Source organism: Equus asinus, chromosome 9, assembly GCF_041296235.1.
Source record: "Equus asinus isolate D_3611 breed Donkey chromosome 9, EquAss-T2T_v2, whole genome shotgun sequence".
Classification (NCBI taxonomy): Eukaryota; Metazoa; Chordata; class Mammalia; order Perissodactyla; family Equidae; genus Equus; species Equus asinus.
This window is the reverse complement of record NC_091798.1, coordinates 21596631-21624153: the sequence shown is the minus strand read 5'-3', so window position 1 is coordinate 21624153 and position 27523 is coordinate 21596631. Positions and strand designations below refer to the sequence as shown.

Genomic DNA, 27523 nt, shown 5'->3' with positions numbered 1-27523 from the left:
GAGATCATCTAGTGGCTTCAAACTTGTTTCTACAGATTAAAAAGAATTTTCCTTAAACAAAATCTTGGGGGAAAGCCTTGTATGGGAAACACGTAGGATGAGAGCTGCTCTGGGGAATGTGGGGAAGGAACCTGTTCATCCCCACGCAGGGGATGGAGGTTCAACAGAAAGGGATTCAACACCCCTGACCCCATTTAACTCTGGTCTTGAACATGAGGGGCTGAGTCCTGGAGAGGGAAAGTAATTTGCACAAGGTCATGTAGTGGATTAGTCCAGGATTTGAATCAAGGTGTCTTTCCACTTTACTTCTTTTTCAAGATCCACAAAGAATGAAGCCTGAAGAGTGATTGTGGAGACTTGAAAGTAAGTGATCAAACACTGGCTGCCTCCTATTAGCCTGACTGTCCCTTGTTTCAATGCCTCGCAACCCTCTACTCCATCCATAGTTTTGTATGCAAACTCATAAATAATAATTCTCCCTGAAACAGCCTCCTTCCTGCCCAGTATTTGTGTCCTGCTGGCTTGTTAATTTCTTCTTGGGAGTCAGAGACCTAGTGACAAACGTTCTGGTGCAGGTCCTTTGCTGTTCAATAAATGCTGATAAACCATAATCTGCAATCCTAACAATCAGTGCCGCCCAAACCAGAATGCAAGGGCAAGGATTACTTTGGTCTGAATTGGATTTGAGAAGGCTGAAAGAACAGGCTTTGAACGTGCAGTGGAAATGCCAGTTGAATATTAATTATCGTGGCACTGCTGGCCTGTGGAAGGTGCAATGGTTCAGCAATGAGAGCTGGAGAGGGATGAGCCAACGCAGACGTGTCACTTCTGCATGTGGAATCCAAGAGTGGGGCTTCAAACCGAGGCCGGGGAGCCTCGGGTGGTTTTCTGCAGCTCTGCTGGTGTTCAGAGAGGTCTTTCTGGTCTTCCAATTTGTTCTTTTTATTTGCTGCTCAGAATCACCAGGATGACACGGCCCAGAGCTATCTTTGGGGCAGGTTTTAATCAGTGGCTTGGGGATTCGGAAAGTGGCAATGAGGTAGTTGGGGGTTCATAATTTCTTTGCCCCACTGATTATTTCCCACATTCCAGAAATAGAATGCGCACATCTACAGTGATCCAGACACGTAATTACAACCCGTCCCTTTACGCAGTTGGCGTCTCTATGCACAAACAGTATTAATAACATGGGGGTGGGGTGGGCAAGGATGGAGGTTTGCTCGTGGACATACTGAGCCATACACAAGCGATAATTTCCATGGATCTCAACCCCTGGCAAACTTTTAAATTATATATACTGAACAATTTCCTACAGATCTAATGCCCAATAGATTGTGTGACTAATTGTTTCTTTCCACTTGAAACAGGAGCCTCCTGGTAGGCTGTATGTTTTGGTGCAATTATGTCAGCCCAGACCAGGGCCGAGGCTGTTTTAGCCACCCGAGGAGTGTGCTAATTGTCCTGAAGTATGCTGCCTGGTGTGTGCCTCATTGCTGTAGTGGTTTTAATGGAACTTCTAATTAAAAATAAGAAGAGAGGCAGGGCTGGGTGCATTCCTCCCACATCAGGGGTTCACACAGAGCCCCTGTGAGCATGCCCATGGTGGGAGCCACCTGGGGCAGAAACTAATGTGCTCCTGGTATGATGTGTCTGCTAGGCACAGTGTAGGCTGTTGGAGCTGTAATTAGAGCAGGGCCAGTGTCAACATATCTTCCAGGGTGCTGAGCCTTCTCTTAGGCTCTGTGTCAGTGTTTGGAGGATGTGCCTGTGGAGAAGCAGGGTGGAAAGGAGGCCGGAAAGTATAAGTAGCTGGAGGTGCAACTTGAGACCCTGAGGGAGTTCATGAGACAGGACTGTTCTAGAAAATCACATGCTCTGCTGCTTCCCAAAGACCAGGCTGCCCTGATTGTTAATTACAGGGGGCTGGGAATCTGATCTGGGTTTGGCATACTGGTTCTGCATCTTATTAACAGCGCATCTTTGAGTACCCTACTTAACTTTTCTGAGCCTCAGTTTGCTTACCTATAAAATGGGGATAAAAATACCAATTGAAATTTAATGGAGTTTGGTAGCATCATGGACATAGAACTTGGGAATGTCTGCATCCCACATAGACGATCACTTTTCCCTTCTCTGGGTCTCCACTTCCCCATTTGCCTACTCCCTTCTCCCCAGACTGGTACCACAGGAACATTGGCAGAATGGGAACAAAGAGAATTTATTTATAACTGAGGCCAGTGGCCCAAAGTGGAAGCCAGAAAAGGGAGCAAAAGTGAGATTGGCCTTCCTCCTATGATGAGTCTCAGCCTAGTTGTGCTGGCTGATCTCATGGAAGGAGGAAATGCAAGAGAAATTGAAGCCCAGAAAGTTTCTGGAGCCCTGTTAAGACAGAGGCCCTCAAGAACCACCGATTTTCCTGGAACTTTGACCATTGGATCATCCTCTGGTCTTTGCCTATGAGGAAGAGATGAAAGGGAGGCCAAGACAGAACTCCTGGTATGAATGAAGCAGAGGAAATGTCTCTGCCCACCTCTTCTCCTGGATTTCTGCTCAGGACTAGATGAGAGAAGATTCTTATGAGCCAGTCTGCTACTATCATTGGCCAAGACTTGCTTCTAGTCCTAGGATGACCTAAAGTCCAATCATTCATGACCTGTGACTTCAGGCTCAGACATTCTAGCAGGAATGATCCGAAAAAAAGAAAGACATGAGTAAGTATCAGTGAGTCTGCACTGAGTTCCATATGTGGTGTGCAAAGAGCTTTGGGAGTTCAGTGACTAGGGATAGCTTTGTGGAAGAAGTGCTCTTTAGAGTTTTGAGTTTGAGATTTGGGCTTTGAGCAGGTATTCTAGGTAGACGAGATGGCTCGACCAAAGGCACAGAGGTTGGAAAGTATAAAATATGCTCAGAATAGCAAGCAGTTAGTTTCCCTCAAGCTTGGGCTCTGAGCCTAGGAGGTGGCTCGGAGTCAGGTGATGGAGATTCAGTGTACACCTGGTTCAGGAGCTGGGGCACAAATAGAGCTCATAGCTCTTGCTTATTTCCTTTCCGTGTTATCTTAATATCCTTCAAATTCCTTTCCTACTATCTGCTTACTCTTCCTGTCCCCATCCGCAAGCAATATTTGTGATTTGCTAATGCTTAGCCAGTCAGCAGGTTTTCGGTTGACTTACTAGTGGCTTTCATTATCTTTTTCAAGAGCTGATCAATTTGGTTTCTTACACATCTACTCAAAAAAAAAAAAGGTCTCATTGATAGCTAGAGTGGAAGCCTCAAGGGTATTTAGGAGGGAACTCAGTGTGTGTTCTTACAGATGAGGATCATGAATTCAGAAAAATTTGAAGGCCTTAGAAGTCTCCAGGCCAACCCCTTCAGTTTACACATGGAGAAGAATGAGAGGGGAAGAAAAGACTCACAATAAGAAATTTGCAGATTTTCCAGATCTCCTGACCCTAAATTCAGTCAGGGCTCTTTTCACTCCACTGTGGAAGGAGTGTAGCCTAATGGTTAACATTTTGGGCCCTGAAGTTGGGTGGCTTGGGGTTGAATCTTGGCTCTCAGCCACATACTTTGGGAAAGGTATCGAGCCTCAGTTTTCTCATCTATAAAAGGGGACAAGGAAGCCAAATGGAAAAACACATTAGAATTTGCAGGGAACAAAAGAAGGGGAGATATTCCTCGTTTGTCCTGTTGTACAAAAGCCACCTGATGTGTAGGCCATCACTTCCAAAGGGCTAAGCAAGGGTCTTATAAAGAAAGGGTCTTCTGGCCCAAGGTGTCTTTCTCCCCACTCTGGCCTGCCACCCCGCCTGAAGGACTCCCATACCTATTTCTTCTTCTTTGGGATGAAGTGCCCCAAACTGCTGTTAAAATAGATGAGTTACAAAGATGGGATCTTACCTTACGTCATTAAGACCATGGCCTGAATGACGTCCTCTGGTTATCCTGAGCCAATCGATTGATGGCAGGGCCAGAGGGTGATATGAGGTCCTACTTGGGAGGGCAACAGCGGGTCCTTTTTGTAAAAGCATCGAGTGTGGGTACCCCAGAGGTTCCATTTTCAACATGGAACGACCTTGTAAATCACACTCCTCTGGCCACTGGGGGCAGGCTCATGGGGCAATTGAGGGTAGCAGAGGTGATTCTCAACCTCTGGCAAGTTCACATCCCCTCTCTGGTTCCGTGCTCTTTAAAAAGAGGCAGGCGTGACTAGAGCTAGCCCAGCAGACGTTTGGCTGTCCAGGGTTCTTGTCCTCCTGAAAGAGAACTCTCATTGTCCAGCACACCAGTCTGTTTTAAATGGGGAGAGCAGATGCATGCTTCCTTTCACACTTTTGTCTGTTGCATCCAGTAAAAGAGACAAAGGTTTATAGATATTTTTTTTCGTGGGGAAAAAGGTGGATTGTTTTAAAGGCAGGATTAGAGGCTCAGCAGCAGCAGTTGCTAGGGCTTCAGATTTCAGTTCTGCCTCTGCAGACAGGAGAAGAGAACTCTCAGAGGTGAGTTCTTCCTGGTATAGCCCCACCCTTCACTCTTGGGCTGCCCTTTTGCAAACATGAGTTCTGGAAGGATTCCATAGTCAAACAGATCTACACTGACTCACCTGCCATGTGGCCTGATGTTTTTTATTTTGCCCTTTTGTGTTAATCTTCTTTTTTTTTAATGTCCAAGCAGTTCTGGAAAGGATTGCCAATTAATCTCTGGCTGATGAGATTGTTGATGAGCCCCCATTGAGGGGTGTCAGGAGACCCCAATTTCAGTCTCAGCTCTAATTCTAGATTACTAGGCGATCCTGGGCTCATCCACTTACCTTTTGACTTGAGTTTTGTCATCTGCTGGAATATCTTTCACTTCGTCTTTTGGGAACATAGGTTAGCTGGCGTAGGAAGGGCTCATGACACTGTAGAAAAAACATTTCTCTCCAAGTTCAGTCAAGTGTCAGCCAGCCAGCCTCCCCTTTGCTGCACTGGGGTCTGAGGTCAGCCTCTGAGGACACTGCCACCTCCCAAGTGGTCTTGACCTCTGAGGAGCCTGGGTTCACCTTTCCCCTGGCCTGACCTGTGAGCGGCTGGCCCCTCTCGTTGACCGAGAATCAGGGGAGAGGTGGTGGCCGTCTGAAAATGGGCAGAGGGCTCAGGGGCAGTGGCAGACGTGGAAGGGGGACTGGAAACTAGTCTTGGAGCTTTCTTTACATAGTAACCAGCTATGTTTATGGGGGTGTGGAGGTGTTGATGGAGATTATAGGAGATTAAACTCCTCTTTCTGCTCATTTTAGCACCTGGAGGGAGCCCACCATGACCTGAGAGAGGGAAAGAGGCGTCCTAGCTCTCACCTCCTCCTGACAGCAGGAAATGGTGGCTGCCCAGGTCCTCCTTATGCATTTGCAGCTCCTTCACATCCACTGATCTGAAAAAGGCAACCTGGGCCTCACAAAGGCTTAGGGGGTCATTAGCGTCCCAGATAGGGTTGCCGCCCTCCACCTTTGTATATCCCCTCTGAGACCAGCTCCCATCTGCAGTTGTCTTCAGCAGCAATAGTCACAATGTTGTTGAGCACTGCCGCGTCCTGAGCTCTGGGAACACAGCAGAGAACAAGATCGCAGGGTCCCCTCCTTGTGGGATCTTCCATCACGTGTGTGTGTGTGTGTGTGTGTGTGTGTGTGTGTGTGTGTGTGATAGAGAATCAAACAACTGCACAAATAGTAAATCACAAGGCCTCGAGTGTGCCAAGGTCATTCCTACACTGTAACCAGCTTTTAGAATCACAGAATGTTAGAACTAGTCCAGTTCTCCCCTTGAGCTTTCGGGGAAACCGAGGTGAACCTCAGTTTGAGGTTGAAAACTGGTGAAGGATTTGTCCAGAGTCACAGCAGAAACCACTGGCAGAGCTGGTGTTGAAATCTGGCTTCCCAACTCTGGCTTGGTTCCCCCTCGGCCCTGTTTTCCCTGCTCTGGCTGCAGGAAGAACCCTCAGGTGCAGCAGCTCCTCCACCGATGCTAGGTGGCACCAGAACGCCTTTGAACAAAAAGGCTCCTGGCCTTAGCTCCTGTCTGAAAATGCCAGAATCCTCATCGCAGCATCTTGAAGTATTGGCTCACAGCACTCCTCCTGGAGTGCCCTCAAAAGGCCTCCCTGCTCGAGGTATTGCCCCGTTCATGGTCCCCACCTTCTTATCAGTGGAGTCCTACCTGGGTCCCAGATTCCCTTGGAGGTCTACTCTCTGATTACCTGGAAGAATTTGCCCCTGTGTGATTCATTTCTCCTGGGGCCTCTCTCTGCAGAATGGAAAGTTCTAGCTGGGTGATCAGCTCAGGGGGAGATATTTAGGGCAGTGCAGGCACGAGTTCTAAGGGGTGTAACACCTATAGGGTGTTAGGAGCTTCCTTACTTAAGCTTTTGTCTGGGTGAGCAATTCAGCTGATCACGGGGGGTTCTTTCTCTAGGTCATGTTGCCAGCCTGTGACAGAGGTGGGATGGAATTCTGGCTCATGACTGCACCACCTTGCCTCTGAGGAGAAGGTTGAGATGATGAGACCCTCTGTCATTGGTTCCTACCTGCCCCTCTAGCCCTGTCTTGCAGTTGTATCTCTGTGGCCAAGAGCATAGCCTCTGGTTTCAGACTCCTGGGGTTAGGATGTCGCCTCCCTACTTGTTAATTATGTGACTGTGCCATGTGTATGTAACTGCTGTCTGCCTCAGTTTCTCCTTTTGTAAATGGGATGTTGTAGATTGCAAATGGCCTCAAATTTCTTTGAGCTGCTTCTATTAAAGGAGGTGTATATTTTCGCACCCCCTTGAAACTGAGCTGGCCTTGTAACTTGCTTCAATAGAATGTGGTGGCACTGATGATGTGGGAGTGCTGAGCCTGCGTCTCAAGAAACTTTGCAGATTCTGTTTCCATTCTCAGAACACTGCTGTCATGAGACAAGGCCAGCTGATGTCCTTGAGGATGAGAGACCACGTGGAGGGAGATCCCAGCCCAAATTGCCCACTCACAGCATCATGAGCACGTAAACAGTTGTCATGTTAATCCACTACATTTAGGGGGTGGTTTGATATGTGGCAGCAGCTAACTGAAATAGGGGAGAATAATAGTACCCACCTTGTAGGGTTGCTGTGAGGTTCCATGACAACATGCACTTAGATGAGCACCTAGCTCACAGCAAGCTAGTCCAGATGTTACTAGAAACATCATCATGGGGCACTTCCTCTTGCTTATTGGGTTCTAGTCACACTGATCATCTTTTTTTGACTATACCAAACTCTTCCTTTTGCAGGGCTTTCATACTAATTTTCTGTCTGGAATGGCCCTTCCCTGCTGTCTTGTTTTCATGGTTAAGGTCTCAGCTGAAACATCTCCTCCGTGAAGAGGCCTTCTCTAGTACCCTGGGAACCACCCCCTGCCTTCCTCTCCATTCTTGCTTATTTTCGTTGTGTGTCATTAGCACATTTATTGACTTCCTTGAATATTGTCTATCTCCCCTTCTAGACTGTAAATCCTTGAGGGCAGGAGCTGGGTCTGCTTTTGTTCCCTCTCTTCTCCTTGCTGCCCACCACAGTGCTGTGTACAGCAGGTACTCACTTGGTATTTGTTGCATGAGTGAATGAAAAGAGGCACCTAATCAATATGGGTTTAAGGTTGGTGTCAGGCTTCCAGGAAGAGGGGAGGAGCCAGGCTGGAGTTTCTGAGAGAGGAGACTGTGTGCTGCTTCTAATTCTTACAACCATTTTGGTTTGTGTCATTCTCTTATGTTGGATCAAATATTATCTTCCTGATAATGTGTCCAACAAGACTATGAGCTTCTTTAAGATGAGGACTGTGTTCCTCATAGCCTCTAGCACATCACCAGTTAGCTGGTAGGGGCTTAACAGTTGATTGGCTAGATAAGTGAATGGATGTGAATGAGTGAATGCAAAGAAGGATGGAAGGAAGAGAGAGTACTCAGAACTGCAGCAACTATGGAAAACCATGTTTATTTATTTTTCTAACAAAGGGTGACACATTTCCAGTCAATCAGTAAAAGGTCATAAAAGTATAAAAATGTATTAAGTACAATCATTAGCATTATGTTACAGGGAAATAGTTGTTTTAACCTTTCCCCCTAAGATGGCACATTGGACAGTCACAGTTGGTTTGGTTTACAAAGAGGGAGGGGAAAGAGTAGGTGACCATTTGTCCCAGGACTGAGGAGTTTCCCAGGATGTGGGACTTTCAGTGCTAAAACTGGAAAATCCCAGGCTAACTGGGTTGGTTGGTCATGCACAAGAAAGAGAGCAGCATCAGAATGTTGGTTATGGTTTGGCATTTGAGGATAGTATACTTATGTATAGTAAGTACATTTTTCTCAACTTCCCTATCACTTTATTTCCTCTTAGCTCTGACATAAAAACCCCTTTGTTATTATCAAGGGTGTGACAGCTTTCAAAGGGTTTTCACATCCCCCATGTATTTTGACCTAATCCTTATGCCAAGCGTGGGAGGTAGGGCAGTTCTAACCTAATTTGCAGGTAAGGCATCCTGCTTCAAGGCTCCTGGCTCCTCGAGAGTACAGAGGAGGAGCAAAGACTCAAACCCGGATCTCCTGAGGCCAGTGTTCTTCCCACTACTCTGTTCTTTTCTGAAACACCTTACCGTCTCATCTGGCTTTTGGGAGTGGGCAGGAATTGTATGGGGGAAAAAGAGGACCCTGAGATCCAAGTTTTGGCTCAATCCCCTCATTTGGGACAATTCATATCATTACTGCGTCGCCTGATGTGTTACCCACTCCTCCCTCAGCAAACCTCCTGTAGGATTCCCCTAAATACCCACCAGCTGGCCAGTGTTGGCATCAAGATATGGCAGAGTCAGCGAAAGTGATCCAGTGTATTGACTCCAGTACGATGCACTGAATGGCCCCTCTAGGTCAGGTTTGTCAGTAGGATGGTCAAAGGACCAGCTCAGTCTGCCATTTGCCAACTTGATTGTTACGATCTTTTTGGGCATCTTTGCTGAGAAGTTAAGTGATAAGTCAACTCATGGGGTGGCTATATCGCTTAGGCTCAAAGACTTGTCACACTTGTTGCACCCATCCCTAATGTATAGGGATTTTGTCTGATATATGGCACCACCATAAGGAGGGGAGGGCTTCAGTAGCCCTCCCTGACTTACCTTAAAAGACTAGGGACGGGCTATCCTTGTCTATAGTAGACCTAGCTTCTCCTGACAGCCTATTAGAATTCTACCATCCATTCTTCTATTTCAATACTTTTAAGCTTTTTCATATATTTGGCATTTACAGCCTCCAGGGATAAGAAGTCTATACAATCCTTCTTTCCCTGTGACGTGAGACTTCCTCTGACTCTCCCTAATTTAACAGAGGCAGGTGCCAGTGTCTTCCAGATGGTGATATTCTGGCATAAGCTTAATGAATAGGGTTTCACAATGGCCCTACTCTTAAACATGTCATTGTTTGGGCTCAGAGTTGCTCTATCATATGGGTCTAGTCTGGGTGCAGATGTGCAAAGATCTCCTGATCTTAGAGTTTTCCTATCCTGAGAGCTGAATGAGGAGGAGTACTTCTATTTAAAAATAAATAAAATAAATAGCTTTAAACAAAGAATGCTGCCCACGTCCTCTTGGTAGATTCTCCAGACTATGGGATGTGTGGTAAATCATGGGGTTTCTGGTGCACCTGTTTCCTTTAGCATGCTTATGTTCTTTCCGCTGCTTACCCTAGCTGTGGCCCTACAACTCGTAGAAGTGTCTGTGGCACTGGCTTCAAGTTGTTTTAATCTTCAGATGTGGTTTTCTTTGGCTTAGAGACAAAAAGCAGACCCAACTTTCTGAGAATGAAAGGGATGTTAATCCCAACACGGCCATCACTGCAATACACTAGAAATGAAGCACTTGTGTGCATGGGTCTCTTCTGAAACTTTAACTCTTGGCACCAAGGGGTGGGGTGATGGTTTGACAAGCCCAGAAACTTCCATATCCTGAGATATCGCCTGAGTCGATACACTTCTTGGAATCTTGGAAACATACAACACAGTTGCATTGGTTGTAGACTGTACTTATCCAGAGGATCAGAAGAATGTTTCTGGGCTAAAAAATTTGAAAATTCAATACAATAGAAACATAGCCTCCTTATAAAAAAAACTCTGTTTGCAAGATGTGCTGTTGGCAGCAGAGAAAACTAGAGGTCAATTGGTTTCTAGTCCTTTTTTGTCAAACCCCTCAGGGCCGGCACTTTCTTTAAGGAAGTCAAGCCTGGTAGGGAGAAAAGAGTAAGACTGGCACATTCTTTCCTCCATGAAGAGGAAATGGTTAATTAGGCCAGCGACTGGACGACCTTCTCTGACTTTGTACATATTTCTGCAGTCTCCTCATATGGTCAGCGAACTCTGGGATCGGCGATGGCTGCCCCTGTTTGAGGGCCGGTAGGCATCAGTCTGTCCACTTGAGTAGACTCCAGAAGCCATTGTCCTACCAGGCCCCAGAAGAAGGTGCTCCCCTGATGAGAGTTTAGCTGAGGAGTCCCCTGAACATGGGTCATCCCTCATGTGGTCTCTGCTGCATCTCTCCCCATGCACCACCCAGTTCTCCTTGTACTTCCGCTTGGAAGGCCTAGAGCTCTTTGGGGTGCTGGCTCTGAAGCCCTGTTCTGAGACAGGTGGCTCTGGATGGTGGGTGGGCTGAGCCTCCCCAGGGACAGGGGCAGGCCTCTGTCTGCTTCTCCAACTCTGGATTTCCACATCTCTTTTGTCCATGGGGAGTCTGTCGATTTTCTGAGCTTTTGAGATCAGAGACTTCCCATAAGTCCCTTGTAGAGACAGGATAAAGTACCTGGTGGGAAAAAATCAGAAATTGTCTTTATTTTATTGTGTTGACTCATTGAAAGTGGTCTTAGAATCCAACTCCCCACCCAGCACGAGATCCTCTTTGCTGCACTGACTGCTGATTATCATATCTAGGCCTGGGCACCTCTGCTGTTGGGGAGTTCAACAACAGAATATAATGGCTAACATTTATTATGTACCAGGACTACTCTAAGTGTCGTATGTGTTATTAACTCATCTTATTCTCCCAACAATTCCATGCAACTGCATGGTACTTTTGGTTCCCCCTGAGTCCAGATGAGGAAACTGAGGCACCAAGAGATTCAGTGATTTTTCCAGAGCCACACAGTGATGGAGCTATGGGTGGAACCAAGCTCTCCAGATCCCGGGGCTCTTCTCGTATCTATCACATACAAGGCAGTCCATTCTATTTCTGGGCTATTCTAATTTGCCAAATTTACTTGCTTTGTAATGTTCAACCCTTTGTGGAACTTAATTGTTAAGTAGTTTCTAAATACATATTCTTTTCTTAAATCAATAGGCCACATGGACTTCACAGCATCAGTCTATTATTACAATTTTCCAGGTGAAGAAACCGAGGCCCCAAATGATGAGATGGGTGTCCCAAGGTTTCAAGAAGTTAATAGAGCTCCCTGATGGAACTCAGAGTTCTTCTCCCCATGCAAGATGCATGTTGCCTGTAGTGGACTCTGGAATGGGAGTCTCTATCTGTGCCTAGGTTCTCTTCACTGTTACAAGTTTAGGAAGAGAGGGAGTAAGAAGGTGAATAAAATTAAGTGATGTATGGAGGGAGCACACACCATCTTGTGATAGTGGGCAACTCATATCCCTTCTGGGTGTCAGTTTCTTTATCTAAAAAGTAATCCAGTTGGTCCAGAAGACATCTAAGGTCTTTTCCAAAAATGATCCTTTTTTCTTCTGAATTTTTATTTCTTAAGCCTTGTAAGCAGAGAGGCTCCCATCCTTCCACTGTGTCTAAAAGCTTCAGGGTGACCTCACAGTGGGCAAGGGTTTTCTGAAGACTATAGCAGATCCCAAGAAATCAGACATACTTTCCCCATTCTTTCTCATTTCTCCCAGGGAGGCAGTACAGGTGGCCATGTATGTGTTTCAGGAAAGACTTAATTTATTGCCTGGAAACTGGAATTTTCTCAGTTTAAACCTTTCCCCCAAGCCATCACTTTCCTTCTCTGTTCATTTATTCAACAAATACTTGTCAAGTCCTGACGACGGGCCAGGCCCCAAGGGATTAAGCTGTGAACAAGACAGACAGGGTTCCTGCTCTCATGTAGCCCATGAACAGAGTTCGAAGCAGAGGGAGCAATGAGAGTGTCAAACACCTGATCTGGTTGTGAGAGACCTTCCCTGAGGAAGAAACATTAAAGCAGAGGACTGAGGGATGCGTGGGCAGTAGCCAGGCAGAGAGGAGGTAGGAACCACTCCAGGGTACAACGGCTGACGTGTGGAGAGTGAGGACAAGAGTGGGGAAATAGGACACAGAAGGGGTTGGCAGGGACAGAGCAGCCAAGGACTGTGGGACACATTATGGTTTTTGTGCTTTATTATAAAGGCTGTGGGAAGCCCTTGAAGGGTTATAAACAGATGACATGATGACACTTTGACATAATGATAATGGATTAGGGCAAAACCCATTAGGAGACTATTGCAATAATTTAGGATGAAAGGATTATAACCCATCCACGGTGGTGACTGTAGAAATGGAAATAGCAGATGGATTTGAGAAATGTGTAGCAGATAGAACTGTCAGGTCTTGGTGATAGGCTCCATATGGGCATGAGGTGGTGGGCAGTATCAAGCATAACTCCTCCGGGTCTGCCTTGATCTAAAGTGGGTAACTCTTTGAGGAAAGGGACTCTGGAAGAAATCCAGGTTTCTTGGATGGCAGTAGTATAGAGGATGAATCGTAAACTAAATTATCGATATCTCCTGCTTTCTTCAGACTTTTAGCATGCCCAGGGGAGGTGATAATTAGGTAGCTAGAAAGATGTGTCTGGAATTCAGAAGAGATATCTGGCTGGGAATTTATATTGGAGATTCACCTGTTAAAAATAATATTTAACTTCACAATAGTGGTTGCTAAGTCTGTAGAAAGAGCAGAAGTTAGAAGACAGGAGAACCTAGGACCAAGGATTGACATACACCATGTCGAGGACTTTGGCCAGCAAAGGAAACAAAGGAGATGCAGGTGGAAAACCAAGAGTGTTGAGTTACTGAAGCTGAGGGAAGAGTTGTCCAAGGACTGTTAGCCTCTGTTGTAGCTAATTAAGATGCTGCACTCTTTTTAAAGTTTGTGTTAGGTTCTTTTGTTTTATCCATAAAATAATTTACTTGTTCCTAGTTTAAGAGAATCTGTACAGTTCTTTCATACTGGTTGAATTAATTAGACCAAGATTAGTGAGGTCACGGTGAGTGGGATAATTATCACAATCTTGGTAAGTGAAATCAATCTCCATTATGATAAATACAGCTTACGACTTTAAATGAACAAATACGGTTTTCTGTGGCAAACATTCTGTCATGTGGATTTCAATAAAAAACACTAATTGTTCCAAGGTTACAGTTCAACAGTATGTGGAACCATTAAAATAGTCCTTTCATGATTAGAGGAAATCTCTTCGCCTTTCTTAGTAAACAGAATTGAACAGAAATTCAATATAGAATAAGCAAAGATTTAACTTATGCACTATGGTAACCAGCAAGTAAATATTTGCTAACTGTTCCCTAACTCATCCCTCATCTGTTTAACAAGCTGTAATGTTGAGTGCTTATTTTTTCAAAGAAAAGTGTCAATAGTCTTTTCATAGTTTTCAATGATCCTCATCAAGCTGGTAGACTTTGGCTTCAAGTGTGTTTTCTAGCCAAGGGTAAGACAAAGAATATGGGGCTGATAATTTTCTATTTCCATACTCCAAATAAGAAACAGAACAGAGGAGCTCAGTCCATGGTCAGTGATGATCACAACCGTGTTTAACCCCAACAGGGTGGACAAAAATATTTAACCCATGTATTTGAAGCCCTTTTCCAATGAGGGCACAATCTCATGGTTTCTCCAGGGTCTGTCTTCCCAGGGGTTGGGCTGAGGAAGGGGTTGGGTGGGAAATCTGTCCTCTGAGGCTTGTGCTTATTCTTGATTACTTCCTACTCTTCACTCTCAGGGCCTTCTATGAATACAGAGAGGACCCATAATACAGGTCGAACTTATGTCTGAATTGTCTGCTGGATTGCAGGCTTCTTGAGAGCAAGGATCCCATTTTATTCATCTTTCTGTTTCTTTAGCATCCATTGCTCATTTATCTCTGAGTGTAGCCTATGTGGCAGGAACTGTGCTAGGTGTTGGTTACATAATGATAAGCAGACTACATTACTTCCAGGAGTTAATGGTTAGACCAACACAAATAGACAATTTATAATAAATGGGATAAAGGCAGCGACAGACATACAACCTAAGTGATGGGAACACACGCAGGAAGGGGACCTGTTTCAGCCTAAGGAAGGTAGGTGAAGACACAAAAGTCTTCTGGAATTGGGCATGCCTGAAATTTTGTCAAAGCAGGAGGAGGGTTGGTAATGGGAAGGGCATTTCTAACAGAAGGAACAGTGTGAACAAAGGCAGGGAGGTGAGAGGGCCTGGGGCCTTTAGGGAAGTGCAAGAAGGTTGGTGGTATGGAGCCCAAAGTTGGAGGCAGGGAGTGGAGAGATGAGGCAGCAGAGACCAGTAAGGGCCAAGCAGGGAGGCTGTGGACACAGTGTGTACTTGGAACTCACCCAGCATTTGTGGGGTTCACTGACTTAAATAGTATTTATCATCTTGGTATCTTCAGAGGTCAAGGTCTGAGGTGGCTTAGGAAGAAGATATGGAGACCAAACTAGGGTATGCAAGCTGCCAGACTTACTAAACAAAGCAAGATCTACTGATGGCTCTCTGCCTAATTTTGGATTAGAAAAAGTTTGGCAGAATGTTGCAATGGCCTGTTGGCTACAGCTTATAATGATAAAGTGGCTGAATTTGGATGTTCAGGGTTGTGAGACCCTGAGGATGGAGAGGGGCTAAGTCTTGCCTATGGGTGCATGATCATCAAGTTCACCAGTTACTCTGACTAGACAGTGTGGGCTGGAGAACAGAACATTGGCGTCTGAGTTGGGAGAATCTAGCTCCACTATGATTTGTGGTGGGCATGTGGACACATTCTGGTCCCTCTTGGGACTTGAGCTGTCCCATAAGCAAGTGGGAATGGAACCAGAGATCTGCCTAACTTCCAGGTGATTTAGTAAAAGCAAAATGAGGAGCTCGATAGGAGAGCATGTGTCAAGACTGAGCTCCAGGGAAATGCAAGGCATTATTGCTGTTGCTGCTGTGGTCTTTCTGGAAAAGGCAAGTGTACAGGGTTTAGGCTGGAAATGTTAGAAATAGTCCCTAGGCACGAATGATTTATTTGGCTAATACATGTTGTGTGTGTGTGTGTTTTAACAAATTTGAGTAATATTAAAAAGTTGGCTATTTCATACAAAAGTTGAATTTCCAGGAAAATTCTGAAGCTCTGGAATGCTAGACTTGATCTTTCCTGGTGGCAATGACAGGGGGAAGCTGAGAAGTTCTTTCCCCCAATGTCAATGTCTGTACTTTACCTGGTTTTCCATAGTTGCTTACCTGTCCTTGCAGGCATTTGAGTGGGAGATTCCTGGGCTAATAAATATAGGACCATAGAGCTTTTCAAAATGATTCCTTAGATACAACAACATTTATAAGGCAGGAGGGTAGGAATTATTACTTTCATTTTATAGATGTCACAACTGAGGCCATGCCAGATTGGGTGACTTGCTACTCTGTGGCTGACCTGGGACCAGGGTCCATGTTATTTGCCTCCTAGTTCATTGTTCTTTCTGTCCTAGCACCTTATCTTTGAAACAATAGCCTCAAGGATCCCAGTAGGAGGCAAACTCTTGAATCTAGGATCATGAACACGGCTTATTAAGGGGAGATTGGTAGTTCTAGCAAGAAAACAGCTCCCACGTTCAAACCTTGGGAGGAGAGCCACGACCGGTGTGAGAAAGCAGACGAGGTAGAAAGTGGGATCTGCGAGCTGGCCTTCCATCACCCAGTAGGGATTGGTGGGACTGTTGCAGGTGACGCAGGCGGCATTGTACACTAGGGACACCGCAAAGTACAACAGGAAGCTGCCTATGAGCACAAGCCCGTGGATAATGGTCTGTGGAGAGAAAGGAGAAGTAAACGCTGTTGAACATTTAGGTTAGGGGGCAGTGCAACCACTCCGCTTGGTTAACTTTGTTTTCAACTTTTTTTGGAAATGCAACACACATATAAAAAATTCAAAAAAGCATACAGTTTAATGCCTCCTTATAAAGCAAACGTCTATGTTGCTACCCCCCAGAATTTGAACACACACACCCCAAGATCTCCTAAATCTTCTGTCTCGTCCTTGATTTGTGATAATTTCCAAGTTATCCTTTGTAGTTTTACCACCTATGTATGCTTCCCCTTGTAGCCCATTTTTAAATGTTAGATAAATCACATTTTGTGTGATTTTTCTTTTTTCCCCTCAATGTTATGTTTGTGTGATGAATGCATTTTTTCCACATGTGGCTGTAGTTTATTCATTTGCAAAGCAGTGAAGGGTTCTGTTGTCTGATCTTTTGTCCTGCCTGTTTTGTGCTTCTTTCCCCCCCCATTCTTGTGCTCTTTTAAACTTATTGACTATTTTGTCTAGTTTCATTTTCCCCCTTTACTAGTTTGAAAGTTATACACTCCATTTCTGTTCTTTAAGTGATTACTCAGTAAATGATAATAAGCAATCTTACCACAGTCTAAAGTTTATAACTACTTTTTCCTCCTCCTGAGTTATACAAGGACTTTATAGCACTTTAACTCTCTCTACCTTTTTCCTGACTTATCTTGTTGCTACTGTGTATTTTAATTCTATCGTCTTTTTAAAGCCCATAAGTCATTATAGTCTAACACGGTCAGTATTCATTAAGATTTACTTTCATGTTTACCACTTTCTATGCCTTCATTCTCTCTTGCATCTTGGACCTTCCATCTGATATTTCTTTCTCTTTGCTCTAAGGATATCCTTTACCATTTCCTTCAGTGGGAGTCTGCTGGTGATATATTCTCTACTGCTTTGTTTCATTCTCCTTCTTGACAGATTTTCTTGATGGATGTAGAATTCTTATTTGGCAGTTATTTTCTTTCACTACATTTAAGCTAGCATTCCACTATCTTCTGGCTTCTGTGGTTGCAATTGAGAAGTTAGCAACGCTATCTATTGTTCCTTAGAAGGAAATCTTTCTCTCTTAAAACCTGGCTGCTTTTGATTTTTATTTTGTCATTAGTGTTCTAGAGTTTTGCAGAACTTTTTGAGTCTGTGGATTGATGTCTTTCATTGCTTCTGCAAAATTCTCAAGTCATTATCTTTTCATATACTGCCTCTGTCTCATTTTCTCTCTCCTTTCCTTCTGAGATTCTGATCAGACGTGTATTAGACCTTTTCAGATACCACTCTATCTTCTATGTATTTGATATCTCTTCCATAATTTTTCCTCTGTTTTATATTCTGGATAATTTCTTTTGGCCAATTCACTAACTCTCCCATTCACCTGTGTCTAATTTGCTTTTAAGCCAGCCATTGAAACTTAAATTATAGTTACTGTATTTTTTTAAATGTCTAAATGTCTTATTTGGTCTCTTTTCAAATTGACTGGGTTGCTTTGTATAGTCTGCTAATCCCTGCAGATATTTTACATCTTATTCTTCTTTAAACATAGCTTTCCTATAATTTATATTGAATAATATCAACACCTGAAATATATATATATATATATATATATATATTTTTTTTTGGTGAGGAAGATTATCCCTGAGCTAACATCTGTGCCAGTCTTCCTCTATTTTGTATGCAGGATGCCACCACAGCATGGGTTGGTGAGTGGTGTGTAGGTTTGGCTCAGGATCCGAACCCAGAAACCCCAGACCACCAAGTGGAGTGTGTGATCTTAACCACTACATCACCACGCTGGCCCCTGATTTTTTTTTGACCCTCATTAATGGGTTCTTGTTTCCTTGAGAGCTCGGTTATTTTTGAATATGTGATGGTTATTGCCCTTGAAAAGTTCATAGGGACAATTTGAGCCTTAGGATGACATACTTTTCTCTAGAGAGGGTGTGTGTGTTTATTTTGCAATGTCCCTGGCCACTGAGTCATTTTAAACTGAATTCATAGGTCGAAGTTTGGCTCACCCAGGTGATGCAAACCTAGGCTGCAAACCTGTCTGAGGCCAGCACGTGTCTGTGTCCCAGGGCGGCTTCCTTATATTGATTCTCCTTGCTTTGTTCAGCACAATGCGAACAATCCTTTTAGTCCCTGTGGGGGAGGGTGTACAAGCTGGTCCACTTTTGGGTGGTATAGCCTTTGGGGTCCTAATTTAATGTAATCTCTTATTAGACTCCTACCTTTGGTGTCTGGGTTTTGATTCCTGAACTTTTTGCTCAGTCAAGTCTGTCAAAAACCAAGTTCCTTTTGGGCAGGATTGCAAACACCCTCAAGAAAACAGAGGCTCTGGCTCACCTTGTGTCTCTAGAATTCCCCTTTCCCAGAGCTTTTTGTTTTTACTATCCTGTCAGCTCTTTTATGCTTTTAAGGAGTGTTTTTTTTCTTTTTTTAAAATAAGTTCTTCCTTATTTTTAGTTGTTTTCAGTGGGAAAGGTGATCTGAAAAATCTAGACTCTGTTCCTGAAGAAGAAAGCAGTTAGCTAATTTTTTCACTGCTTTCGTGGGGACTGTGAAAAGTGACACAGTTATTAAAATTCATGTTAGGTTTCTACCCAGGGAAGAAACAGACTCCCCCTGCTTCAAGCACTTTCATAATGATTCTTGCAGCTGACTCCTTTCCCGAGAGCACCAGAAATCACCGGTAACTATCGGGATACCTGGTCTAGAGATGCCTTAGGTGGATTAATAATGCTGAATGGTGAGTGAAAGGAACAGCTACCCTCTTTCAAAGCAGATGAATGCAGTGCTTTGAGAAAGTGGGCTGAGTGAGCAATCAGAGGATGCAGAATCTTGAGTTTCATCACCCATTTAATACACAATCGAGGACTGATTATACTTCACAGGGCATTTTGAAAGGTCGAAAAAAATCTAATGGTTAAGAGGGTCATAGAGAGCAGAGTTCCTCTTGGAAAATATCTTGGGCTAGTTATTTAAAAATGTAATTAAATTATTGTGAAATATTTCAAGCATAGAGATAACAAACCTCATATATTCAACCCCCAGCTTTATCAATTTTAACCTTATATCATATTTGCCTGAGTTTTATTAAAAGACTGAGTCTTACAGATACAATTAAAGAACCCATGTATCCCTTGCAAATGTTTTCTCTTTAATCTTGAACATAAATTCAGCATTCATCATTCTTATGCATATTTTGTATATACATGTTTCTGTATGCACGTTTATGGATACTGTTTTACTTTTTCATGTGTACGTATCCTTCTGTAACTTGTTTTTCAATAGACATTGTGTTTTGTAGTCTTATCTGTGTTGATAGATACGGCTCTAGTTTATTCATTTTAACTGTTTATTGTATGAATATGCCACAATTTATTTATTTTTCTGTTGATGAAGATTTAGGCTACTTCTAATTTTTTTTTTCTATTAAGAACAATGCTGTAACAAACATTCGTGTACATGCCTCTGTATATACACGTAGGAGTATTTCCAGGGTGCATATTTACAAGGGGAAGTGTGTCACAGCATAGGAGTACTTAAACTCCTCTAGCTATTTTCAAATTGTTCTCCAGAGTGGTGGTTTCAGTTTACAGTCTACTAACAGGATATGAAAGTTCCTTGGTTGGACGTTATTATCTTTAATACACTGCTCAGTTGGTTTGCCAATAATTCTATTTAGAATTTTTACATCTATGTTCATTTAGTGAGATTGGCCTAAAATTTTCTTTTCTTGAACTCTCCATGCCCATTTTGGTATCAGGATTATTCTAGCCATGAAAAATGAATTGCCTGTCTTTTCCACTTTTCTAATCTGTGAAAAAGTTGGTTTAAGATAGGGATTATCTGTCCCTTATAAATTTGGTCAAACCTACCCTTATAATACTCTGGGTTTGTGGCTTTGGGGACAGGATTACCAATTAAGATTGTTTTATTCAGGTTTGCTGAATGATCTTGACTATGTTTTGGTAAAGTTCACATTTAAAGAAATTATGAACTGGCTTACATTTTCAAAAAAATATTTAAAAATTGATTATATCTATGATTACAGTCTTTTGCATTCCTAGTATTGTTTTTCTGGTTCTTCTTTCTGTGTCTTATCCTGGATCAGTTTTGCCAGACATTAGTTTCTATTGTTTCCTTGATTTTTCTCTTATCTTTTTTCTTTTCTTCTATTTTCTTCAGGTTTACATGGTAATTTTTTAAAGTTCCTTAGAGTTGAATTCTTAACTTGTTTTTCTTCTTTTTGTTTTTAATAATAAAAGCTTTAGCTGCATGCCACAAGTTTGCAAATGTGGTATTTTTATAGTCATTCAGCAACAAGTATAATTTCCATCATGATTTACTCCTGACTGTGTGAGTTATTTAGCAGTGCATTTTGAAATTTCCAAGCATGTTAGGTTTGTTTGGCTATCTTTTTCTTGCTTGTTTTTAATCTAAATGCATTGTTGTCAGAAAACACGCTCTTTACGATACTGAGTCTTTCTAATTCCTTTGTGATTCAGAATTCACTCTTTTTCTTTGAATTTTTGGTATATGGTCTGTGTGTGTTTGAAAAGATGCATGTTTGCTATTTGGAGCAGGATTTTATATATTAGATCTAACTATAGTCGATCAAGTGTGCTAATTTATTCAAAGCTTCCATATCCTATTTGATCTATATCTGTTTCTGATAGAGTTGTACAAAAATCTCACACCATAATGGTGAATTTGTCTATTTCTTCCTATATTTGCTGGATAACATCCAATCTGACAATTTTTGCTTTTAATAGGTGAATTAAATCCACTTACATTTATTATAAGTACTGATATATTTGGATTTATTTTGAACCTCTTATTTTGTACGTTTTATCCGCCATCATTTCTTTTGCTCTTTTCATCTTCCCTATATTCTGCTGAATTGAGTTTCCTACATTCCTCTTAAGTTTTTAAGATACTATTTTTAAATATTAAGATAACTTAAGTTTTAAGAGACACTATATAAATGTGGACTTTTATGGGAAAATTTATAGTTAAATGTGGTCATGATGAAAGCTTTAGCATAAATTAACTACCTATTGAACAGCCCTTCTTTGCCATTATGTTGTTTCTTACAGTTTTAGATTTTATGTTCTTGCAGAAGTAGGTTTCTTCTTTTAGTGAGGGTCTATGAGTTTCTCTGAGAATGTCGTGTCTTTGCCCTAGCATTAATAGGGTAACTGTTGTTCCCCTCAGGCCTCTGAAGATAATTACTCCATTGTTTTCTGGCTTCTATTGTTTGTCATTTTAACTGCTCTTCCTTTTCGAGTGATTTGTTCCTAGTCTCTGGTAGGCTTTAAGATTGTCTCTTTGTCTTTTACTCTGCACAGTTTCCATTTGATATATCCAGGCCATATATCCAGATTTATTTTGATTAATTTTCATTCTCATTGATTATCTCTTCATCTATTGCTTCTCTACCATTCTTTCCTTTTTCTTCTTTTATGACTCCTATTTTGTGGATGCTGGAGTCATTTAGCCTAGCCACCACTCCTCCTAACTACTTTTTCACATTTGAGCAGCATTCTGGATGAGTTTCCAATACTACCTTCCAATGTGGTAGTTGACTTTTTGCCAGTGTCAATCTAGAGTGGGTCCTACAAATTGCATTTTTAGTTTCAATGACAAAATTTTTCATTTTCAAGAGTTCTAAATGTTTCCTTAGCTTGGCTCAGTTTCTAGTACTAAAGTTCTATCTCTGACTCTTGCCTACCTTTCTCACAGCTTCTGATAAAACTGTAACTCCAAATAGCTTGTCATTGTCATCTCATCTTTAGTTTTCTTTCTTGAGTGGGGGAACTCCAGCCCAGACCTGGGACCCAGCAGTAAATGGGGCTCCAGTCTTCCTTACCCCACAGGAGCCAGGCTCCCACTGCCATAGTCTGTTTCCTGTCCTGGATTCCAGAAAACCTTCAGTTTGAGCCTGTGCAGTACTTTCCCCTCCCCCACCCCATTGTGGTTCAGCCGCTTTCGGTGCTGGTGGTTCTTGAAGAAATTTATCCTATCCTTAAGCTTGGCTATGCCTTTTTGGTTTTATTACTTTGTTCTATCTGTCATTGGCATGAATGGGAGAAGAAGGGGTTTTCAAAATGGGAACTCTGTGATCCGGAAGTTCCCTTGTATGGCTCTCATCAGCTACTGCCCAGCAGGTCAGGGCCTGCTCTAGCTTTTAGGGGGTAGGAGGTTGGGGAGGAAGTTCCACTGCAGAACGTAGGGAACACATTGAGCCTACTTGGGGCATTTTTGAAATTTTTAATACATATGCTCTCTGAAAGAGCCCTTCCGCTTGGCTAAGGACACATCTTTCTGTCAAGTGGTTTTCCTGCACCGTTCAATCTCATCTCCTCAGACTATTAGCACAGCAGTTAAAAGGTCAAGAGTCAGACTGCCGGCGTTCATATTTGCTTCTGTCTTGAACTGCTTGGGGAAAGTTTCTTGTACCTTTTTCAATATCTATAAAATGGGAATAAAAAAACACCTAACACACGCATATATTGCACAATGATTACCACAATAAGTTTAGTTAACATCCACCTCTTCACAATATATGTGTATCATTATGCTGTGCACCTTAAACTTATACAGTGCTGTATGTCAATTCTCTCTCAATAAAACTGAAAAAAAAAAAAAAGAATACAAAAAACCTCCACCTAACACAAAGGGTTCTAGGAGGTTAAATAAGATAATATATTAAATCATGTAGATAGGTATCTGTATATAATTTTAAACTCTTTGTTTTTACAATTATCACTGACTTCAAGAATTTAATGAGAAATCTGGCACTGCCTTTTTAAGATATGAAAATGTGATATTTGGACATGTTTGAGATGTGCTTACATGGAGGCAGTCTTCTAGCCTTTTACCCTGGAATTAAATGGGGAACATACCTTCCCAACACAGCCTTGCATACCATCAGTCTAATGTTTTTCTTGTTTCTGAAACACCTCTGATTTTTTAATAAAAAAATATCTTTTTTTCAACAAATTGTCATTTTTAAAAATATAAGTCTTAATTTTATCATCCTGACTAGATGATAAGTAAGTTGAAGCCAGGAATTTTATTAATTTTATCTTCTATACCTCTTTCATCCCTGCACAAGTGGGACACAGGTAGGAGTCTAGTATGTATCAAGTAGATCAATAATATACAGTGAAACAACTCAGACATCTGGATGTGGTCAATGGACAGGAAGACAATTGTTAGGCGAAAGGGGCTCTGAGGCACTCACCCAGGTCTTCATTTCCATCGCTTGGTGCAAGAGGATTGTGGCGAGGGAGATGGTGTTGATGGGTGTCCCAAAGGTAAAGACATCGATATCAGAGTCCTTGTAGGTCTGCAGAGGAGTAACAAACAGGCACTGTGAGCTGTGCCCAGGGACTCAAGGCCTTGGCTTGGACACAGTGATTATAAAGCATCAGTGAAGGCAGGTGTCAAGGGAGGGGAAGGAATGGGGAGAAGCTTTCCATCCAGCTGCCATCCATGTGGAACTGACCCAAGGAATAGACAAGACGAGGAGTGAGTGGACAGGATGAAATTCTTTAGAAACACATTTTCAGAGGAAGCCATGATGGGTATTCCAGAACATTGTGGAATGAATGAACAAAGAATATATTGAACACCCACTAGACACAATGCCAATTGCTGAAGATACTTCTCTGTCCACCTTCAAAGAGTTTACAGTTCACTAGGCAGGGCAACTGTACTTCAGGGGGTAAATGCTATAATGGAGGGCAAGTACAAGGCCCCCTGGGAGAACAGAAGAGGGGAGATACCAGCTGAGACCATAATAAGAGGAGTTAATCTCTTGAAAAGAGAAAGGAAAGGCAGACCAGGCAGAGGCCAGAACTGAGGGCGAAAAGTTCAAATGGTCCTAGATAGCAGATTTGTTGAGCACATCATGGGGACAAAAGATGAAGCTGGAAAGGCAAGTAGAGGCCTGGGCAGGGAGGGTATTATAAGTGAGAAAATTCAAACATAGCACAAAACGTCTGCTTCGTTGACACCCATCTTGTTGCTAGTTGCAAAAGTATGTGAGCCCAGAGGTCAGATAGACGCCACTGTTTACCTAGTAGCAATTATCCCACATCCTGGTTCCCCGTCCAGGAAGAATGCAGATATCCTTTGCTATCTAAATTCTTACTCTTTAAACTGGGGGACCAAATTGAGATGCGGCTGGTATCCCTTGTTATCTGCATTCTTGCTTTTATTTCAGATAATGTATTCCTTACTATCAGAACTTGCTGCCTGAATGCTGCTTTGACCTTAGAAGCACAACTATAAATATAAATCAAGGGTTGTAAATTCAAATACCTTCAGTGCTCAAGTAAGAAAGAGTAAATGAGTGAAGAAGGCCAGGTATAAGACAAAAGGGAGTGGTGGGGACTATGGCAAGCTGGAGAACATGCACCCTATCTAAACAGGTCTGTTGAGTCAACTCTGGATTTTTGCCATGAGGGAAAAATCACCCAGTGTACTGATAGCTTTCAGTTTTTCAAAAGCTGGCAGAAATTAAGCTCTTTTAGTAAAGTGTTCTGACTTTTCAAATACCCTGGTTTGGATGTAATCTGCAGGCCACCTGTTTGGAGCCTCTGCTCTAAAGTGTCCAGAAAGACACTACCAGTCTAGGACTTCATATAAACAGGAGCAATGCTACTCTGTGATTTGTATGGTTAGAATGGGATTAGATGACTTACCAGGTAAGGAATAAAGAAACAGATGAGGCTCTGGTAGAATGCATCCATCATGGAAATCCAGAAAGTGAACATGTTATAGCACTGCCAGGAAAGAATACATCAACAGTTACCGCCCTCAAAGCAAGCCTCTTTGCTTTGCAAGCAACTTCCTCATGCTGAGCTGGAGCACACTATATGGCACTTACAACACCTCTTATCTTAGAGGCAGTAGAATGGAATGATTTAGAGCATGGACCTGGGGGTGACAGACCTCAGTTCAAATCTTAGCTCTATCACCAACTGTGACCTTGTGCAAGTCACTAAACTGATTTGAGAATTGATTCTTCTTCCATAGAAAGTGGAAGAAAACAACACCAACTATTTTCTTGGGTTTTGAGAGGTCTAAATGCAATTGTGCATTAGTGCTCAGTTATTAATGACTACCATTCATTTGCACGTTGCTAGTGCTAAGACGAACTTGGTAAGTCTGGGGATTCTAAGGTTTTTAAAAAGGAGCTCTCAATCACAGCCCAGGATCACAGGTCCCAAGAGACAGAGCTCGGTGGCTTCAGAGATAAGACTTCCCATTTTGTGCTTCAGTCTTCCTGCCTTCCCTGGGAAAAGTGAAACCGTTTACAGTTTGTTTTTGCTACATTAACTTCTTTTAATGTTAGATACTCAAGGAATGCATTATGCAGCCAGCTTGCCTACAGGAAGGGGACACTTAGAATGGCCCAGCATGTACATGTGCCACCCCCACGTCTCCCTCGCCTGAAATGCTGGGCTGTCTTGCTCTCCTCCAGTCTTTGGGTCAGGATTGGGCTTGGTTCTTTGTTGGCTGTCCACCCAACATCACCAGCTCTCAAATACCACATCTGACTTGGCTCTCCTTTCCCCCAGGTGCAAAGGTACTCTAGGCATTTCGATGTCCCTTTTCCCAGAGCTCCTCCTTCGAGGCGGTTGGTTTCCCTCTCTGTCTCTTCCACCCAACCTCCTGGCCCACGTCTGTGCCAGTCTGACCACCTGGACTGGTGCTGTACGACTTCTTCAAATCATCCTGGGCACGAGTGGGGCCTCCCTGTGCCTTCTAAGAAACTATCCTGATGGCTTCTTGGGCCTCCTTCAGTCTACTTGATACTAGCAAGTTCTAGACCACGTGTAACCTTGAGTTTTAAGTTTTGCTTTCCCCGATGTGAGGTAGAAGCCCTCATTTTTGAATGTCTCACCCAGTAATGAGCAAACTAGCTTTAACCCCAGGGGTTCCCAAACCAAGCCTTGGGGGGTTCTGTCGAAAGCCTGGAGAGAGAAACCAGCTAAGAGGGAACTTTCTGCATGTCCTCTCCCCCTTCAACTAGGGCAGTCACGTATTAATGTGTGATATAATTAAGAGAGAACTAAAAAGAAAAATACCTATGGGTCTGGTCCATCACCCTCAACAGCAAATGAGAAACAGGCCAGCAACAGGGAGCCGAGTTCCTCGGTCACATGGGAGGTAAGTGGCAGAGTGGGACCCCCAGCCCAGTGCTCTTTCTCTGACACCTCCAGGGAGGAGTCGGAGGTCAGGCAGAAGCTGAGGCCACCTCCCCCGCCTGCCCGGGCCCCTCACCTCGGAGTTCTGGCCGCGCTTGTATAGCTCAGGCAACGCCAGGAGAGTTTCTGCAGAGATGTCTTTATCGAGGATTCCAAAGACGAGAGGAGGCAAGGAGGTGAAGAAGAGATTGAAGAATATCATCTGCCAGTAATCAATCATGGTGGAGCCAGAGAAGCCGCAGAAGAACTGGTACCAGAAGAGCAGGTTGACGTAGCACTGCGGGCAGAGAGCGTGGCCTCGTGAGCGCGGACCTGTGGGCAGCTTGTCATCTGCTGCTGCTCGGGAGCTCCGACAAGTCACCTGCGCTGACTTGGGGCTTCAGTTTCCTCATTCATGGCATGCAGGATGTGTAAGGTTTGGAGAGAACACTAATCCTCGGAGCAGCAGGTGCTGCTGCGATTACTGCTACCACTAACTAGTCTTAATGTTCTTCAGGACCTGAAGGAAACCCCACCAGCTTGTTAAGGTAGTAAACTCTGGTGGGTAAGAGCACAGGTTTTGGAGGCAAAGAGGCCTGGTTGTGAATCCCCAATTCTGTCATTTACTAGCTGTGTGACCTTAGGCAAATGGCTTAACTTTTCTGAACATCATCTTGGCATCTTTCAGATGGAAATAGAAGTACCTAGACTACAACACGTGACACATAAAAGGCAGTGATTATTAGTAGTAGTGTGGTAAAAGAAAAGGATGTCCCTGAGAGAGGGATGACAGAAAACTGGACCGCAGGCAGGAAGCCTGGCGGGAAGATGACTTCACGAGGTTTTCCTCAACAATACTTCCCTAATGGTCATGCAACTCTGGAGGGTGAATAAGAAATCTTCTGCCTAAACTTGCTTTATGTTTTCAAAGGTCCTTCCCACTCCAGGCCTCCCCGCCTGAGATGGGCTGGGTCACTATTATTGTCTACCGTATTGTGACGTGGTTTGGTGACTTGACCAAGGTCATGTAAGCAGCCGGTCCTGGAGTAACCACTAGAGCTTCTCAGCTCGGTGTCGCTGAGGCACAGAGAGGTGAAGGGTACTGTAAGAAATCATTCGGCAGGTTTGTGTTCAAGCTAGAATTCTCATTCCCTAACTACTGGGTCAGTGTTATTTTGCTCTCTATTTATTCTTGTAATGATGATAATATGAACGTTAATATTA

At 43.2% G+C, this 27523-nt stretch overlaps 1 protein-coding gene and 1 long non-coding RNA gene across 14 annotated transcripts in view; one reads left to right on the top strand and one right to left on the bottom strand.

Annotated features, from left to right (window-relative positions):
• LOC106832150 (uncharacterized) overlaps positions 1-27523 on the top strand; it is a 149871-nt gene that overhangs the window by 108251 nt on the left and 14097 nt on the right. The gene's annotated exons all lie outside the window — the stretch shown is intronic.
• ATP10B (ATPase phospholipid transporting 10B (putative)) overlaps positions 7322-27523 on the bottom strand; it is a 286627-nt gene continuing 266425 nt past the window's right edge. For 10 of the 13 annotated variants that reach the window (XM_044777708.2, XM_044777711.2, XM_070517124.1 and 7 more), the window contains 5 exons: positions 26397-26597; positions 24812-24892; positions 23347-23451; positions 15877-16064; positions 7322-10822 (listed from right to left, as the gene is read on the bottom strand). In XM_044777708.2, the coding sequence (XP_044633643.2) occupies positions 10363-10822; positions 15877-16064; positions 23347-23451; positions 24812-24892; positions 26397-26597 (1035 nt within the window). In that variant the 3' untranslated portion in view covers positions 7322-10362. The remainder of the gene's footprint in view (positions 10823-15876; positions 16065-23346; positions 23452-24811; positions 24893-26396; positions 26598-27523) is intronic. The other 3 variants (XM_070517126.1, XM_070517127.1, XM_014842747.3) reach the window with 2 other exon arrangements.